Source organism: Cibotium barometz, chromosome 3, assembly GCF_041138505.1.
Source record: "Cibotium barometz isolate CiBa-2024 chromosome 3, ASM4113850v1, whole genome shotgun sequence".
NCBI lineage: Eukaryota > Viridiplantae > Streptophyta > Polypodiopsida > Cyatheales > Cibotiaceae > Cibotium > Cibotium barometz.
In genome coordinates this window covers 15,047,777-15,066,395 of record NC_141048.1, presented here as the reverse complement: position 1 = coordinate 15,066,395, position 18,619 = coordinate 15,047,777, and the positions used below count along the sequence as shown (strand labels likewise).

The following is an 18,619-nucleotide window of genomic DNA, read 5'->3' as shown; positions in this document are numbered from 1 at the left end:
AAGATCAACAAAGAATAGTGGATGATGGTGAGGGTTGTTAAGGTAGAGAATGATGGGGAGGGAGAGAAATAAAATAAGAGGGAGAGGGAGGCAATAAGATTTGGAAGTTACACAAGTAGAGTGATGAACTAGTGGGTGTGGCATAGTGGATCATAGTACCAAAGGTGGTGGTGAGAAGTGGCACAGCATAAGGGGAAATTCTCTTGTTTTATTATAATAAATAATACATTAAAACCAAACGTTACCATAATTATGTATAACTCATTTTGGAATTAGCTTATTAGGATATGCGCTTCTTGGCAACAATGATGGAATTGACAACCTCGTCGGAGGGGTGGAAAACGGAGAGAACATCGAAGCCGGGGCTGCGCAGCATGTCGGGGTCTACGACGGGGTAGAGGAAAGCGCGGGGTCCGTGGGCGCTTCTGACGACGAGTGCAGCGCCCGCTCGCATGTGGCGGGCGAGGTGCTGCAGGACGTCGTCCATCCCCACCAGAGCCGCCAGAAACACCACGTCGTAGCCTGCCAGACTCTCCTCCACGTCCAGGACGTTACACGTGTGGAAAGCCATGCCAGCGGTGAGATCCGGATGGCCGCCCACCAGCCCCGCCGCCAGCTCGTTTGCTTGGCCGTCCAGGTCGTAGTTGTCGAAGGACGCCCACTGCATGTGGTGCGCCGCCAACACGATTGACGTTAACGGCATTGGGCCAGATCCAATGAAGGCCACTCGAATAGGGGCCGTTTCTCCTGCCGCTTGGCACAGCAGCTTGAACTCCAGCATAGCCAGCCTCCTGTAGTTGCTGTAGTAGGGGAAGAGGTGCAGGTGGGTATGCGGCTGGGGGAGGCGCAGCAGCATCTCCGCATAGTGGCGCTCCAGGAGGCCCTCGGCTTGGCCGCATAGCTGGATCAGATTGTGACGCACTTCTTGCAAGTGTGGTGCGAGGTGCTCGTTGACGTCAATGTTGCAGTGGGGCAAGCAGAGGGCCACCAGCTGCGAGAAGAGAGCGTTCACCCGCTCGCAAGGACGCAAGCTCTCAAGCTTGCTTATTTGCCCGTGAAGCTCCACAATGGCCTCCATTAAGAGCTCACGAGAGACGCTTTCAGCCTCAGCCGTGCGTCCCCCGTCGGCTTCTCTCTCTGCTCCTTTGAACAGCAAAAACTCTTCTTGTTTCTCTCTTTCCATGATCACTCTATGAGTGCATGTGGGTCCATATAAGGGGTGACATCCATGTGATAGTCTATATGCCCTAGGTTTTCACGGATTACATTGTGAGTTTCGATTCAGTAGGGGCACTATTTTCATGAGAGGAGGAGAGAGAGTTGAGGAGTAGGGGCACTATTTTCAAAGTGGTCTGATGGCAAAATTTGCAATTTCACATTTTAAATAGATTTACTCTTTTTAAAGCTAGTGTACACACACACACACGCATGCACACGCACACTCGGTGCAGTTATATTTTTGATTTTGAAAAGCAGACTTAACCTTAACGAGATGGAGTGATTTCACACACACACACATTCATTTTAGATAGATTTACTCTTTTTTTAGATAGTGCGCACACAGTACCTCCCCCCCCCCACACACATGATGCTATCTCCACTAGATCAAAAGAACTTGCCCCCAACTCGCCTTCCCTCTCTCTCTCTCTCTCTCTCTCTCTCTCTCTCTCTCTCTCTCTCTCTCTCATGTTGACTTCATACAAAATCTCTTATTGCTAAATAAGTAAATTAAAAAAAGAGTAAGATGGAAGTTGCGACACCTGGCAATTCGAAACTATCCAATGCTTCTTTCTATTTAAAAGGATTTTATCTACACACAAAGTATGACGTGACATTATGTGTGTCTTATTTGTAGACTCATTAATTTTGAATGTTTTTGTCAAAAAAAAAATTGTGTGATTTAAAAAAATTAATTTGAGTAATGTACTTTATTCTTCAAATATCAAGGATCTATTTTTTTGGAGAATTTTGCATGCATTTACAGTAATCTGTCAAATAATGCCACACTGATATACACTTAAAAATCATAAATTTATCTCCTACTTGCATATCTAAATCTGGGATGAAAATTTAGTGCCCCGTTTATAAAAGGTCTACTCAACATGTTTGATCTATGTATATCTTATTAAAAACCCTCTTATGTGCATGCATACAATATCTCAATGCTTTTTTATAAGTATAATCCTTTGTAATGTCTCCAATGCTTTAATTGAGACAGTTAAATAACATGATTATTTTAAATCACTTAGTTTCTAATCAACCAAAAATATAGCAACTAAATAATGCTACAATCAATGTGTCTCTTGATAAGTTTATTGTAAGTAGTAAGTATAGTTCTTGAGTTGTTTACTTTTTCTTAGGAAATGTGGATAATCTTATCAAGAGATAAACATATCTCTAGATAAGTTTATCATAAAAACACTGAAAATAGTTATTGAGTTGTTTAGTTTTTCTTACAAGATGTGGATATCTTGCATTATACATCACGACAAATGCATTGCAAGGGAAATATCAAGAATTCCTTGTTAAAAATTTATAAGTAAAAGAAAGATCGGCATTACCCATGCTATTTTCCTCATTCTTGTTGCCTTACAAAGCCTTGTTGTACCCTCACTATTTCCCTTGCAAAGTGACCTTGCTAAACCCTTGCTATAACATTACATTTGCCTTATTATTTCCTTAGAGTAGCCTTACAAATAGCAACATTAAAAGAAAAACAAACGTAAAATGGGAGAGATATGTTTGCCCCATGCTCTCCAATCTACTACATTTAAGAAAGACATACTTAAACAAAATACAAAATGGTGGAAGCATTGCTGTTTGATTATTATTTTTTGAATTAGAGGTGCTTATATTACTTCACTATGTTATAATTAAAATGGGGGAAAATTTACAACATCTTAAAGTATCGTTATTATTGCTTGTAGTGGAATTGATATGGAAGGGTTTTCATCATAAAATGTGTACCTTAGTGTAAATCATAATTCTTTAGCCTAGTGGTAGCACCCTTGCCTCTCAAAAGAGAGGTAAAAGGTTTGAATTTAGCCTAGTGGTAGCACCCTTGCCTCTCAAAAGAGAGGTAAAAGGTTTGAATTTACCCTTGTGACATATGAGATGTAAACCATAACTATTGCTAGGACTCACTAGAATTCAAGCAAACGTTGTTAAAAGAAGGGCCATGGATTCTTCCATTAAAGCATAGATTCATCTGTGACACCTTGTTTTGAGCATCATGGTAAAATTTAAACCATAACTATTGCTAGGAATAACTAGAAGTCAAGCAAACTTTATTAAGAAGGGCCATGGATTCTTCCATTAAAGCATAGATTCATCTATGATGACACCTTGTTTTGAGCATCATGGTCAAATTTAGTGATCTTCTCTTATTAATCCTAGCAAACCATGTGAGAAGCATAAAAATGATGCTAACTCATCCTTTACCAAAGTAAGATTTAATATATTTTGGTAGATTTGTTGAGAATGCCCTCTTAAACCTTCAAAACCATAGATTATTGTTCAAAATCTATACACCCGTCAATATGGAAAGCATATGCCACAATAACACTATAGAGTGTGATGACATGTGTTGCTAAAAAGCTACAATATAATGTTGTGAACCTCATCTTCATTTGCATGCACCTACTATAATATGTGGGAGAAATAATTGGGCATCCCAACACTTGTCCTTACCACTTAAGGTCCAAATATACCATCATGAGGTCCTTCACCATATGCTTTTTTTTGTGTGCTTCTATAAATTCCTAAATCTCTTGGTTTCAATACTTCTCTAAATACCTCAATCTCTTGGTTTTAATACCAAGAACCCAATAAATTGTGTGCTAAAGTGTGCCATTAGTGTAAGCTAACAGATCCACAAGTGTGTTTTTTGAGGGAGCTTTTACTAGCAACTCTTCTCTCTTAAAAATGTGGACGTGCTCTCTCCAGTCCCTCCACCACTACCTCTAGCCCAGCTCACCACTATGTCCTACAACCTCCACCATGACCTCTCAGCCCAGTCCACTTTTTCCCCTCTAGCCCAACTTAGCTCCTCCCTTCTCTCTCTCTCTCTCTCTCTCTCTCTCTCTCTCTCTCTCTCACCCTCTTCCCTCTTTGTCCCTCTCCTCCCTCTTACTCTTTCTCCCTTTTCCACCCTCCCTCTCACTCTTTGTCCTTTCGTCTCTCCTTCCCTCTATCACTCTTTGTCCTTTCGTCTCTCCTTCCCTCTATCACTCTCCCAACCTCTTGCCTTTCTCTCTTCCTCTCTCTCTCTCTCTCTCTCCTTCTCCTACCCTCTCTTGCCTACTCCCTCTTCTTCCCTATACATCATCTCTCCTCTTCTCTTCTCTCTATCTCTCCCTCTCCTACTCTCCAACCCTCTCTCTCCTTTTCCCTCCCTATGCATTATCTCTCCTCTCGTCTTCTCTCTGTCTTATCCTCTCCCCCTATACATCATCTCTCCTCTTCTCTTCTCTCTATCTCTCCCTCTCCTACTCTCCAACCCTCTCTCTCCTTTTCCCTCCCTATGCATTATCTCTCCTCTCGTCTTCTCTCTGTCTTATCCTCTCCCTATGCATAATCTCTCCTTTCCTCTCTCTCTCTCTCTCTCTCTCTCTGAATCTCAATCTCTCTCCCACCCTCCCTCTCAATCTCTCTCTCTCTCCCAACCTCGTCCCTTAGGGAATATTCATGCAAAATTCTTTTTTTCTTTTAGCATGATGTATCTATAAATATGACCCCTGGCTAATCCTCACTTCCAAATCTTATTGCCTCCCTCTCCCTCTTATTGTATTTCTCTCCCTCACCATTATTCTCTACCTTAACAACCCTCACCATCATCCACTAATCTTTGTTGATCTCATTATGTCTTCTTCTAATGGGACCAACTATACTCTCAAGGATACCCTTGATAGGGTTTGCAAAGATTTGTGCACGAAGTCAAGTGGAGATACGAAAGAACGTCTGAGAGTCACGACAGAGGCCCGTAGTCTTTGGAGTAAGATGCTAGCGGGGATGAGCCTATTGATTCCGGAGATTCAAATGTCTGGAATCTGAAGATTAGAAGCGCTATCGTCACTTGGCAAAGTTATGGGTACATTGCTGAAGAGAAGAAGGAGTCCCTTCGAGAAGAGTTGAAGAATAGAGTAGCCTATAAAAGGGCATAGGTGTAGGAACCCTTATGTAGTTATGGTATGTTATTTTTTGCAAATAGTATTTAAGGCTCTAGCCCTTACAAGTATGTAGTTATCTTTAGTCTTCGCCTGTAAGCATGATGTAACAACCTTTCTGGAATAAAGTGGTCTTTCAATAATTTGCCTTGTCATTTTTATTAATCGCCTTGTCAAATTTTAGGTTGTTTGTTGTTTTGAGGAAACAGTATTATGTGATCCCGATGTAATTTCTTTTGGGGAGTAAAATTATCTCTTGCCCGAATTGGTAGTCATATTATCCTATTCAATTTTATATTGTTCATTGTTTTTCATGACATACTCGCTCTTCCCCACAAAAAAGCAAGAAAAGATGCCTTCATTATTGGGGTGTAGGATTTTGAGGGAAGATGCCTTTATTATTAACATTAAAAAAGAAGAAAGGTATTTTTTTGTGTTTGGTGCAAAAGAAGAGTACACCTCTTTCACTCCATACAACTTTGTTAACCACCATTTAGCTTATCCTTCTTAGTAGAGCACACCACCCACAACCCTCCTTTATATTGTTTATGATGGCCTCACCAAATATTAGCATTGAAGTTGTTGCTACTGCACATATCGCTAGGGAGGCCACCAATGCAGAGGTCAAGCAGAAGACCGTAGATGGTGCACAGGCATGAAAATCTCTCACATCCTTACCACTTCCTGGTAATGATAACGATATTTTTTTAATGTAGAACCAAAGCGGTGGGATTAATTGCTATATGGTGAGCCCATGGTTTTATTGATTATGTGTCTGAGTATCTCTTGCTAGAGGAAGTGCAGAAGGAAACAAATGTCATTTGCTAACTTTGTGCCTTCACCCTAGAGGATAAGCGACACCCATAGAAGTAAAGATGGTAGTGAATAGCAATTATGATAGAAGAGTTGTATCTGGAACTTGTGGTTTTATTTCCAATTGGAACTAGTAACCTTATTTTTTCAATGTAGAACCAAAGCGGTGGGATTAATTGCTATATGGTGAGCCCATGGTTTTATTGATGATGTGTCTGAGTATCTCTTGCTAGAGGAAGTGCAGAAGGAAACAAATGTCATTTGCTTACTTTGTGCCTTCACCCTAGAGGATAAGCGACACCCATAGACGTAAAGATGGTAGTGAATAGCAATTATGATAGAAGAGTTGTATCTGGAACTTGTGGTTTTATTTCCAATTGGAACTAGTAACCTCAATCCTGAGGATGTAATGTTGCCATGTTCTCTCTCTCACTTCCTCACTCTATATCTCTCTCTCCTTCTCAAATAATTATGTCATTACTCTCTTTCCCTCTCTCTCCCACTCTCTTTACTCCTCTCTCTCTTGATGGTGAGGGAGAGGGAAGGAGAACTTATACATAGGAAGAGTGAGGGAGAGGGCAAGGAAGGAGAGAGGGAAGAGGGTGGGAGCAGGGGAGAGAGAGGGAGAAAGAAAGCACGAGGTTGGGAGAAGGAGAGAGGGAAGAGGGTGGGAGAGGGAGAAGTAGAGTGAAAGGGAGAGAGTGCTTTGTGTAAAAAAAGGAATTGCATAAATAAGTAATATATTCAAGAAAAAGGAATTGCATAAATAAGTAATATATTCAAGAAAATTTGCAACTTTGTTATTGTAGGGCCTTCTCCATGATATTTACCCTACATAAATGCATACTTCTTTGTGGATTACAAGAGGGCAGTAACGAGATCTAAAACAATAGCATCATATAAAGAGATAGTTCCCTTGAAACCCTCTCTTGCTAACCAACTTGCATGTTTTGTTTCTGCTAGATTGGTGGTCGGCATGTGCGACAAAGTGGCGTGATCCACCTCCTATAACAAAAGATTAAATTGATGAGAATCGAGGTTGTAAACTCCAGCCACATTTCATAACAAAAGATTAGCTTACCAATGCAGATTCCAAATGCAAGCTATTTGTTTTCAAATTCAAGAAAGTAATACTTACCCCTACAAGGTGCTTCCTCCTCCAATGGGGATATCTAGTATGCCACTAACTAATCCAAGAATCCATGGCTTGTAAGTTTGCATCAATGACTTTACCGTTCATCCACCATGATCTAACATGTATGTATTTCAAGAGTGCCTCTTCGTATTTAATGCACAATGCCATTGATGGCATAGTCACTTGTGCTCTTCTTGAAAATTCCCGACTACATATCGTACTGTATGGATGTTCAAGCTTTGTTCCCAATAAAAAAGATAGGAATGCTCATGACCTTCTAATATATTCCTTGGTCCATTATTATAGACTGTCTCCTAACTACCCTCTAATTGGCTTAAGCCTCATCAACTCATGAATTTGGAAAAGCCTTTTTGCACCACAACATTGTTAACCATTTCCCAGAAAAGAACTTGTGCCACTCTATCCTCCTCTTTCATTTCACAAGTCGCAATTGTCATGAGCGCAAGCTGCATGTCATCATATAATAGTTGGAAAACAGTTGAAAACAAGTTCAAAATTTTGAAGAATTTTACATGTGTAGTCATTGTTGTCCATCTATGCACTCGCCTGACGTGATCAAGACAAAGCCATGCCCTCCTCAAACCATCGTCTCCTGTTTAGTGCATATGGTTCACCAGATCTAAACCCAATGTGGGCCCGATTAACATTTAAAAAACGACAACACTTCTTTGAAAGCTTGCCCATGAAAATGACTACCATAGAAGAACTCAAAAGTGCATTGCCTCTTCAATTCTAGGATATTGGACTCTGCTCCTTGCACTGAATCGTTGATCCTAGAAGAACGTACCATCCTCCTGAATCTATAGGAGAATTGGATAACTTAACAAACTATGTAAACTTAAGTTGACAAGAATAATCAAAAAATTAAAATCAATATGGAATCAACATTACCTTTGACATTGAATTAGGGGATGCATGTCTTCCAATAATAGCGACAACTCCATGTTGCTAATATTTGATCCATCCTTCGTATGCTTCTTCCTGACAATTGTATCCAATACAAGTTGTTTGATGATATCCAATTTTATCTTCCTTGGACCACTTGTAGCCACCTTTGAAACTGCCTCTTACATAAGTTCTCAATGCTTGCCTTGATGTGCCTCTTTGCACCTCATGCAAATGTTTTTCTTGATGTATCATCAATCTAGTCATATGTGGGTTAGCATGCATACAATAGTACACCGTTGCACCACACATTCTTTTGCATACAGGTTTGTTCTTGTAGTAGAAACAAGCTAGAGATCCATATACATCGGTTGTTAAGCCCAGCGAGGGAAGCTTCTATGTGAGCTTGCCTATTATTTGTAAAATTACAAAGTCCCAATAAATACTCTTATTAATCAATCAAGGTTTACTGAAATTGAGCTAAGATAATAAGCTTACCAATCCATGATGTTGTATTTGGTGTGCCGTTCATAGTTCTGCTTCCACACAAGACATAAGTGCACTCAAATAAGCCTCCATAGGAGCTCTTTCATACTACTCCAGGAAACTTCACATGACTCTCCATAGGTTTCACCCAACAATGGCCATCATGTGCTTCTCCATTCCTTATTGCATTGGAGAGGCTGAAGGATCACGTACATTTGGTAACTCAAAAGCTACATTGCCATTAAAATAGATTTGAGGAACCTCTTCTAACTTCTCAATATGCGTGCTTGCTAATAACATTCTACGAAGAACACCTGCATGAGATTCCTCAGATAATAAGTATTTGACCACACTCTTCTGAAGTGGTGTACTTGTGGGAGAATCTTCTATTGTAAGATCAATAATGACTTGCTTTTGTGTGCTTGTTATAGTGCTGCTTGACTCTCCTATTATTGGAACAACAAGGTATTTTGTTGTTATATATTTATCAAAGATATAACATGGTTCCTCTCGAGTGGTTTTAGTTGACTGGATAGATATAAGATGATCTGCACCATCATCTTGTGGTTTGATTCCAAAATGTTTCAATCCAAAACGAGAACATAACATTCCATTAAAATCATCAGGTTTACTAGTATAAAAACTTCCCTACATAGTTCCTAACAATAGGATCACTTTGTAAACCTCTTACAAAAATGTGAAAAGTTATGTTCTCCATGTCAATAAAGAAAAATACATACTAAAAGAAGATAGGAGAGAAAGAAATCTCTATTTGCCAAGTCTCCTTTTTAATGATCACTTTTAATGGATGCCATGCAAAGCCTCCTCTTTTTGTTTAGATGTAACTATCTTCTACATATATCAGCTTACTCTAAAAATCACACTTGCTACTGTAAGCCTCCTCTTCACTCAGCAACAACAAGTGAGATGTCCTCTCTCTCTTTCCCCCCCTCCGCCTCCCCTTTCTTCTCTCATTTTTCCTTGTCCTCTCTCACCAGATCAATATCTTTCTCTCTCTCACCTCGAATTGTTATTTTTATTAAGACAAAAATAAACAAAAAACCTTTTTAAAATATATTTCTACTTTTTTAAATATAAAATTATTTTTACTTTAAATAAAACCAAAAAACTAATTCTACTTTTTCAATAGTGAAGGAGGGTCCCCTCACCAAGGGCAATGTAGAGAGAGAGAGAGAGAGAGAGAGAGAGAGAGGTGGTATGTTAGTTGGTCGAGAGAGAGAGAGGTGGTTTGTTGGGTCGGTCTGTCGGTCTGTCGGTTGGTCGCTCGGTCGGTCGGTCGGTTGAGAGAGAGAGAGAGAGAGAGAGAGAGAGAGAGAGAGAGAGAGAGAGAGAGAGAGAGAGAGAGAGAGAGAGAGAGAGAGAGAGAGATGTGATCGCCCTAAGTGAGGAGAGGGTCCCCTCACAAAGGGCGGCGTCGCCCCCTTAATGGGGGGCCTCACATAAAGGGTGATGTCACCCTTTGTGAGGTAGGTTTACCTCACAAAGGGTGACATCACCCTTTGTGAGGCCCCCCACTAAGGGCGACGTCGCCGTTTGTGAGGGAAGGGTCTCCCCACTAAGGGCAATGTCGCCCTTAGTAAGGTGTCCCCCCCACTAAGGGCGATGTTGCCCTTAGTGAGGGGAGGGTCCCCCCACTAAGGGTGACATCACCCTCAGTGAGGTGTCCCCCCACTAAGGGTGGTTGCTGTTAGTGAGGGAACCCTCCCCTCACTTAGGGCCACTGCCTCTCTCTCTCTCTCTCTCTCTCTCTCTCTCTCTCTCTCTCTCTCTCTCAAACGCCTCTCCTCCTCTTTGTTCTCTCCCTCTCTTTCTAACGCATCTTCCCTCTCTCTCTTTAACCCTAAACCCTTCTATCTCTAATGCCTCCCCTACTCTCTTTTTCTCTCTCTTCTTTTTTTCATTTTAGCTTGTTTCCAAAACCCTAAAATTTGCTTTTTGATTTTTATCTTTTTTATCTATTTTTATCTTCCTCTCTATTTATATCTTTTTCTCTATTTATATCTCCTCTTCCTTTATTTATATCTTCTTGGTCTCTTTCTTTCTTGTTCCATTTGTTTGCTTGGTCTCTTTCTTTCCTCTTCCAATCTCCTTCCAAGTGGTCTTATTTAGCAATCTCTTACTTCTCTCTCTTGTCTCTTGCTTGTCCACTTTTCTACATGGCGTCTCCCCAACTCGAAACATGGACACGTGTATTCTTAATGTTCAACGGTACCAAAGTAGCTACTAGGACTGTGTTGTTGCACGTAAAACTCACTATGGATACTGTCCATGGAATTTGTTTGCCGCCTGGGCATGTTGGTGTGTCGATTGAAGATGTCGAAGTGGGAAAAGAAGTACCTCTTCTTTCCCCCTCAAAGATGGTGATATCCTCACGTTAAATCAAACCAAAGGCTACATCATTGTATGGCCAGCAAGAAATTGCGTAAGTGTTGTTATATCTCTCTCCCACCTTTGCAATTATGATTTTTTTAATGGTTTTATTGAGAGTAATTTGTCTTGTATATATGTTGATGTGTTTAGATTGATCCAAACACATCAAAGGAAACCCCACATCCAAAGTGTGCACAACGCTTAAAGAGCACACCTGCTAGACAAGCAAGCCAAGAAGTGACAAGTACGAAGAAGAGGAGGAAAATAGTGCAAAAAAAAGATGATGATGATTGGGGTCTTCCGCGAAGAAATCCAAGTTGCTCTTCTAAGTCTTCAAAAAAAATGTGCTTCTTCAAAGAAGCAAAGGAAGTAGGAGAGGTGCAGGAGGGAACTGAAAAAGAAGGCGAGAATGAAGACCACTTTGTGGTGACACATGCAACTCGTTTGCGATTAGAACTCTTGTAGGACAGTCTAAATAGAGTAAAGGTAATTGTTATCCACTTTTTACCAAATCTTGCATAAGGTATTTTTATGGATGCCAAGCATAACCTGTGTGTGTACATTGCAGGTGAAGAAATTCACTCCTTTGCCACCTATTCCCTTGTGCATAGTTATGCCTAACCCCTCTATACGAAGAGTTTGCAAGAAGCTGGCAAGGGAATTATATACAAATGGCTATATTGCCAATCGATGCAGGTTCATTTGCTCTATCTCCTCATCCCGTAATCTTGTTAGAGAAGTAACAAGATGATGTTAGTTCATGGGATGACATATGGGATGATGAATGAAAAACGAGGAGCTCGAGAATGTGATCAAAGGCACGGAGTGGGCATTTATGACACCAACAAGATGTTTTATGTGTGGGACGGCAATCATTGCATTGTGGCATGGATGGAGAAGATTAGTAAATGTGTCATCTTAAATTGCTAACTTTTTAAACACGATGTTAAGTTTTTTAAAATAGTTTCAAGACTAATTAGATTCACATTGACTGTAGCATTCAAGAATGTTGAATCAGGCCATCCATGTGTTAACGCTATCCTTCTTGAATTCAATGAGGATAGCGAGGGGGAGTTCCTCACAGTCGTAGCTTGCTTAAAGAGAGGTAAGGGAACGTACACATTACGAGAATATATATCTTAAGTCTTTTTGACTTAGAAAGGTCCAAATGCAATATGTTTTATCTTTCATCATAACTCATATTTTTTTTCCATAGGATGAATGAAGTGGGCAATGTTTCTTCGTCTCTTGTGGACAAAGTGAGTCTCATTAGGGCTCTTAGACGAGCAAATAAAGAAAAAATTATGAATCACACTAGAGTGATGAAAAAGGCATGGATGGAGAAGCATGCCTCGACATAGAAAAAAAAGGGTCGCCCATCCTGGTATAATTACGAGCTTTCAGAAGTTTCCCAAAATAGTATTCTAAGTAAAACTTCAATCCTCTAACACTTGCAATATATGATGAACAAGGCATGGATGGAGAAGCATCGACGTAGAAAAAAAAAGGGTCGCCAATCTTGGTACAACTGCGAGCTTTCAGAACTTTCCCAAATAGTATTCTAGGTAAACCTTTAATCTTCTAACACTTGCAATATATGATCAACATATTATCAAAACTAATGTTGTAACATGTGAATAATAAGATGAGTACCTCACAGCCACCTGAGATATTGATCCCCTAGTAGATAGCTTGCCTGAAAATGAGTTCAAAGAGAAATGGAGAACTGCATTTTATTGAGATGAAAGAAAGTGGAGGCATGCTACCAGGCGGCTGGCAGTGATGATTGCAAACCCTCCACAAGGAAAAGGTTTCTTTGATTAAGAAAGCCTAAACTCTTCCCTCTTTGTCTATTTGGTAGGCAACAACAACGACAATTTATGGTTTTAATGTTATGATTTAATTTTGGTGTTGTGTTACAGATTGTTTGACAGAGGATAGGCTATACATCTTAGCATCTAGCTCATTGTCAAATGACCAGAAAGCACATATTTTAGATATTTTGATTGCTGATAATTCATAGAGGCTAAAGGACTTATAAATCCCTAAAAGTAAGTAATAATTACTTTCCCTTTTTTCTTGATAATATACAAAGCACTGTATTTTGTTTGAATAACAATTTCAATGGCAACATAGTAAATTCAAGTTTATTCAGGGATTGGCTAAGAAGATAAGTCTTATGTGACATGAGATTAGAGCACAAGGTGTGGCCGTCCTTGCAGAATTAAAAGTACAAGATTATTTTCCTAGATACATTTCAGGAGGACCTCACCGATCTTAAGAGACTGTATTTTGGGAAGCTTTTTGAGGAAATGGTGGGATCCCTCAAGAAACAAGGCGTGGTGGTAGCTTCAAACCCTATTGTTCATCAAAGCTACCAAGCGTGCTATGTTCAGGTGCGTAACATTCTACAGAGCTTACTTACTACTTTATTGTGCTCTTATATTCGTATATTAAATGAAAATAATTATATGTAGATGGATTCGTAAGCCATGTGGAGAACTATATTGCAGATGTGCCTACCATCATAAATGACTGGTGTGATCCATGACATGAGAGCACTATGTATACATAGCAAAGCAACTTCAAGACCTTTGGGATGCAAGGATATATAAGAGATGCCCATTATTCCTTGACTTTCCAAATGGCGAATTTCCCAAGAGCAAGAAGGAGATGTAAACTCGGGCCTGAAAAGTCAAAGTAATCAACAATGGTATGAATTATACAATTAGATATTTCAATTCTTTTTTAATATTGTTTCTTATATCTTTTTGAATCGTGATTTCTATTGTAAGACTATAAGTCTACGTGACCAATCACACATTCAAGTCAAGGGCAAAGGTCGTATATGAAAGATGAAGTGTGGTGGCGAACTAGTAGATGGACAAACCAAACAGAACCCTTGGGTCTTGTCCGAGACCACAAAATCAAAACCATGGGGGTAAGTTTTAGACAAACTTTTATGGTAGTGAACTTTAGCTAATAGCCAGGGGTGTACATCATCCTAGGGTGTCCCTATATACACGAGTCTTGCTGCCTAATCCATGATTGGTACTAAGACCATATCTATAATTCAAAAGCCAAGGCTGGGAGATCAATATCTTCATCTTTGGTAATACAAAGGCCAAGAGATCATAAAGAGAGTCATTAAAGGGGGCATGAAGTTCACTTTGTTGGTTGTGTGTCCTCATTCCTCTAGATCCCCTTCACCTATTTCTTGTTAGCACTTGTTTAACTAACTCTACATCTTTACCATCCCATGGGATAATGGTAATTAAGTGTTTCATTCAAGTATAGTCTACTATACTCGAATTCTCCAAAGAGGATAAAAAATGCTACAAAGGAAAATTGTAATTACCATCCCATGGGATAATGGTAATTAAGTACTTCATTTGAGTATAGTCTACTACTATACTCAAATCCTCCAAAGAGGATAAAAAAAGATACAAAGGAAAATGAAACAAAAACAAAGGAAACCAAATAATCAGTACAATAATAGGGGCCATAAATCAAAGAGAATAATCTCAAGGGCCTACACCATGAGTGGACGAGATGGACATTTAATCATCTATACTATACTATACTTTTTTCATTATACTAACACCCCCACTATGCCTCTTTCTAGAAGGATCGAAAGGGAAAAATGGACACACCATGCATATCTTTCAACTACAATAATCTCCACTTTAAGTAATGTGGCTTCCCCACTTCCCTCGTCTAACTTCTTCAACTGACCATGAGGTTTTTCAACCAAGTATTCACTCGAACCAAATGGGATCCCCATGGTAATATCTTCCTCATTTACTCTCTTTAATGCAACTTATATCTTCATGCTTTTTCATATGACTTTTTTTGTCTCATATTTACTACTCACAAAAAGTACCGGACACTTTGTAATGAGCATCTTTACTTATATTGTAATTCCCATCAATTTCCATTGTAAGCACTCTTAAAATGCTCCTGATTTCATGTACCCCATGGTCATAACATGAGAAACATGGTAAGAAAGCCCAAATACTTATATGCCTTGATCACATAACACGAGAAATCTGGTAAGAAAGCCCAAACACTTATGAGAAATCTGGTAAGAAAGCCCAAACACTTATGAAATCCCTTTATTTAGTGGTTCTAGGTGCCTAGAGTCACACGAACTCTAGACTTGAGAGAAAAGGCTTATAAAGTATAAAAACCAACTTCTCATGTTTGTAAAAAATTTCCCATTTTATAGAATAGACTTTAGTGCTCTCCACTCTCTCTTGCAACTCTTACAACTCTAATATAGAGTTTAGTGTTCTCTCTACTCTCTCTTGACTCTAATATATTTGTCAATGGATTGGGCCAATGGCAAAGTCAAACACCACTTGTAGTGAGGGTGCTCGTAAATATGCCAACCCTTGTTTATCTTTACATCCTCAAAATTTTACAAGTAAATCAAAAGAGTGGTAAAGATTTTGCAGGCCATTTGCACATGGAAATCCTCTGAATTACGATGTTCATCTAAAAGGAATGGCATCACTTGCCACATCCAATCCTCATCCATTTATTCTCACTTTGTGGTGGGCAATGACGGCAGCTTCAAAAAGTTGACGAGATATTCATTGTATTGGAGCTTATTTGATTATTCACTCCAACTATAGATTCTTGGTATGGGCATATATTGTGGATCAATCTTTTGGGTGGTAGCGGCATATATTTAAGTGTCTCTGTAAACTCGACCCTTGCAAAACCATGGAAGTTGCCATTTTGGATGATGTTATATTATGCCTTAAGTAAAGAAATTTTCCTTTGTGGGTCATGTGAACCCCACCCTCGTGTGACCCTCGTGTGCTCTGGATTGTCTTCCCCAGCCACTCTTTCTACCAGGCTTCTAGATAAGCTGTCAATAGTGGAATGTCCATTCAGGTTGGTATATTTATGGGGCAGCCTTTGATGTTGGCTTATGGTATATTGCAATTACATAGATCATCTTATTGTATAGTGGAATGTTCATTCGGTATATTTATGGGGTGGCCTCTGATGTTGGCTTATGGTAGATTGCAATTACATACATCATCTTATTGTACCTTGCGATGTTTTCGCATCACAATAAACTGACACCTTCTAAGGGCATATTATATATGCCCTCCTCCGATGGTTGCTCATCTGTGGTGGTCTAATCCCATTCCATGGGAGGGTTGTTCTAATGTGTCATTTCTAGCCACATTGGTCCTCCTTGGGTTTGGCAGTTTGAATTTTAGGTCCCCTTTCCTATGGGTTTGGTGGAGAGGTACTTGTTGGAATCTCCAGAGAGTGTCAGCTTCTTCATCCACCTTCTCTTTGCCTTTATCCTCATGTAAGCCACCTTTATGCTCCTATTTGCTTTGCTGTGGTTAGAATTTTTTTTAACCTTAGTTTCCTTGGCTTCATCCTTGTGCTTTGGTTCCAGCCCCTGCCCTTTTCTTTCTTAGAGTCTTCTCTTCTTCTTTGCTTGGCTCTGGTTTCTTCTTATCACCCCATTCTAAACTTTTATCCCAACCTTCTATTTGCTTCTCCATCTATTTGCAAACACTTATATACAACACTAAAAAAAGCTCTAGAGGAAATTCTAATTACTTAAGCATACTAAGCTTTTGATACCATGGCCTCTTGCCCTTACCTGCTAGCCATTCTATGTCCTTTGAGCATTGCTCAGTGCCTAAAAGGGTGCTCTATGCATATACACCTCTTCTTCTAACACTATCTTATGTTCTTGGTTTGGCTTTTCAGGGGTAGCATTTTCAAATATGTCAAACCAAGCTATGAAATTGGTTATAATGGGGTGTTGATCAATGGTGTAGATTCCCATGGGCTCTTGTAGGGATATGGACCCTTGAAAGATCAACATGATAATGTATATGTCCATCAACACCACATGCACCTGCTTATTTATGATCTCCAAGCTAAGCAGAGGTAGAGGCACTTCCATATATATTCTGATCTGAGGCCATAAGGCCGAGTGCATGCCTAACCAATTTCAAGTACTTTGCTAGGTAGTGGATTTTGCTACACAAGCTTTGGGAGCTCAATGGCAATTTGGCTCTAAGGATAACCTCTTTATATGCATCTGGCTCTAAGGATGGAAAATAAAGAGTTGAGGGGCTTCCAACTTCCTTTTGCATGAGTATTGCCACCTCTACCTCTAAGCTTTTGATTCGGTTATTTTTGGCTACCAGATGAGCTTTCATGCTTACGTTTGTGCTGTCAAGAGCTTTCTACACTGTTCTTTGCCTCTTCCATGTCAGTATCAATCTCTAAGCCTAATTGTTCCATCATTTAGCCTTGTTATTTATCATTGATAATGATAAATAGCTTTTGTCTTCTTTTCTTTAGCCTTTCTGAATCTTGTATGTTTTTGTATTCTCTTTTCTGACTAGGCCCTTGTTCACCTGTGTGGGGGTTTGCTAGGGCTTTGGTTTCCTCTATTAGATTTGAGCTAGTTGGCCTTTGCAATAGTAGAGGCAACTTGTTTGTGGCCTACATGCATTGATAGATGATTTGGGTGAGTAGAGGTGCAATCCCGAGATACAACTCCTTGGGGTTCTTCAGCTTGCATGTCCTCACTACCTCGTAGTAATGCAAAGTTCTCCTTTGCTTGATGGGTTCCTAGAACTTCAAGGCTTTTTTGAATCTAGTTAGGATGCTCACATCTACCTATGTGGTCTTGTAGGGTTTGTCAAATGATAAGTATACATAGTAGAGTCTACATGGCATGACCAATTACGACGGTGGCAGTAGGATGATTTCATTCCAGTAGGGTTTTTGTTGAGTGGTCTTGAAGCACTCATTCTTCTTATCCAAATGCTAGAGAATACAATCATATCAGAATGATCCACACAAAAGGTACTAGAGCAGGAGTATGCTCCTCCACTAGAACATCATCTAGAACCAATGAAAATCCATCTATAGAAGTATCATTGCCATGACGATCAAGTGAAATCAAGAACTCCATGGTCACCATATCTTCATCATCATGACGTGTTGAGATATCGAGCTCATCTAGTGAGGTGGTGGACACTAATGACCCGCCTAGGGGGATAGGCCCCACACTTACACCACTGGCATGGTTGGTGAGATCATGGGTGATATGCGGCCAGTGGGATGACATGTGACAGCCATTCTAGAGACTGCTGGCATAATTATAGCGCGCCAGCTCATTTAGTTGGGTTCACACTATAGAGAACCCTAGTATGTATTTGGTTGAGTACCTTTCATATTGTGTGTACTCTTATCTTTGTAGTGGTGTGTTGAGTGTTGTGTGAAGAAGAAGATTTTCAACCTCTCACCTTGTGTGTTCTCTTTTAGGGTTTTGTGAGTTTGTGTGTGCTTGCAAGAGCTCAAGCTCTCTTCTCCCCTACATCTTTTCATGGTATCAGAGCCTGGTTCATGCTAAGGACTGAGCTGCAAGCAAGAGAAGCATAGGAAGCGGTACGAGGGTAAGAGCTTCATCTACTCTTCCCTATTTGTGTTGGCGACTACACCCTTGTCTCGGGAGCTCTACGACAGGCACCAGCAAACGATCTCTGATTGAGGAGCTTTCTTCGTGGGAGTAAAGCTATAAGGCAACTATACTGTCCTATTGGATGAAATTTTTCGGGCCGAAAACGCGATTCGGGCATGTTAGGACCTCCGTTTTTCGGAAAGCAGCCGATTTTGAGCACTGCGGATAAGTCATCGATTCTTTGCAGAACTCGGTTTTAAGAACTGC

General features: G+C 40.0%; 1 protein-coding gene across 1 annotated transcript; it reads right to left on the bottom strand.

Moving 5' to 3' along the window:
* Positions 1 to 280: 280 nt before the first annotated feature.
* LOC147639748 (putative nicotianamine synthase 4) lies at positions 281 to 1,183 on the bottom strand. The gene has a single exon (XM_086823834.1). The coding sequence runs from the start codon at positions 1,181 to 1,183 to the stop codon at positions 281 to 283; it is 903 nt and encodes a 300-aa protein (XP_086679960.1).
* Between the last annotated feature and the right edge of the window lie 17,436 nt (positions 1,184 to 18,619).

Coding starts and splice junctions, on each gene's coding strand:
- LOC147639748 (XM_086823834.1), bottom strand. CDS start 1,183: ATGGAAAGAGAGAAACAAGAAGAGTTTTTGCTGTTCAAAGGAGCAGAG.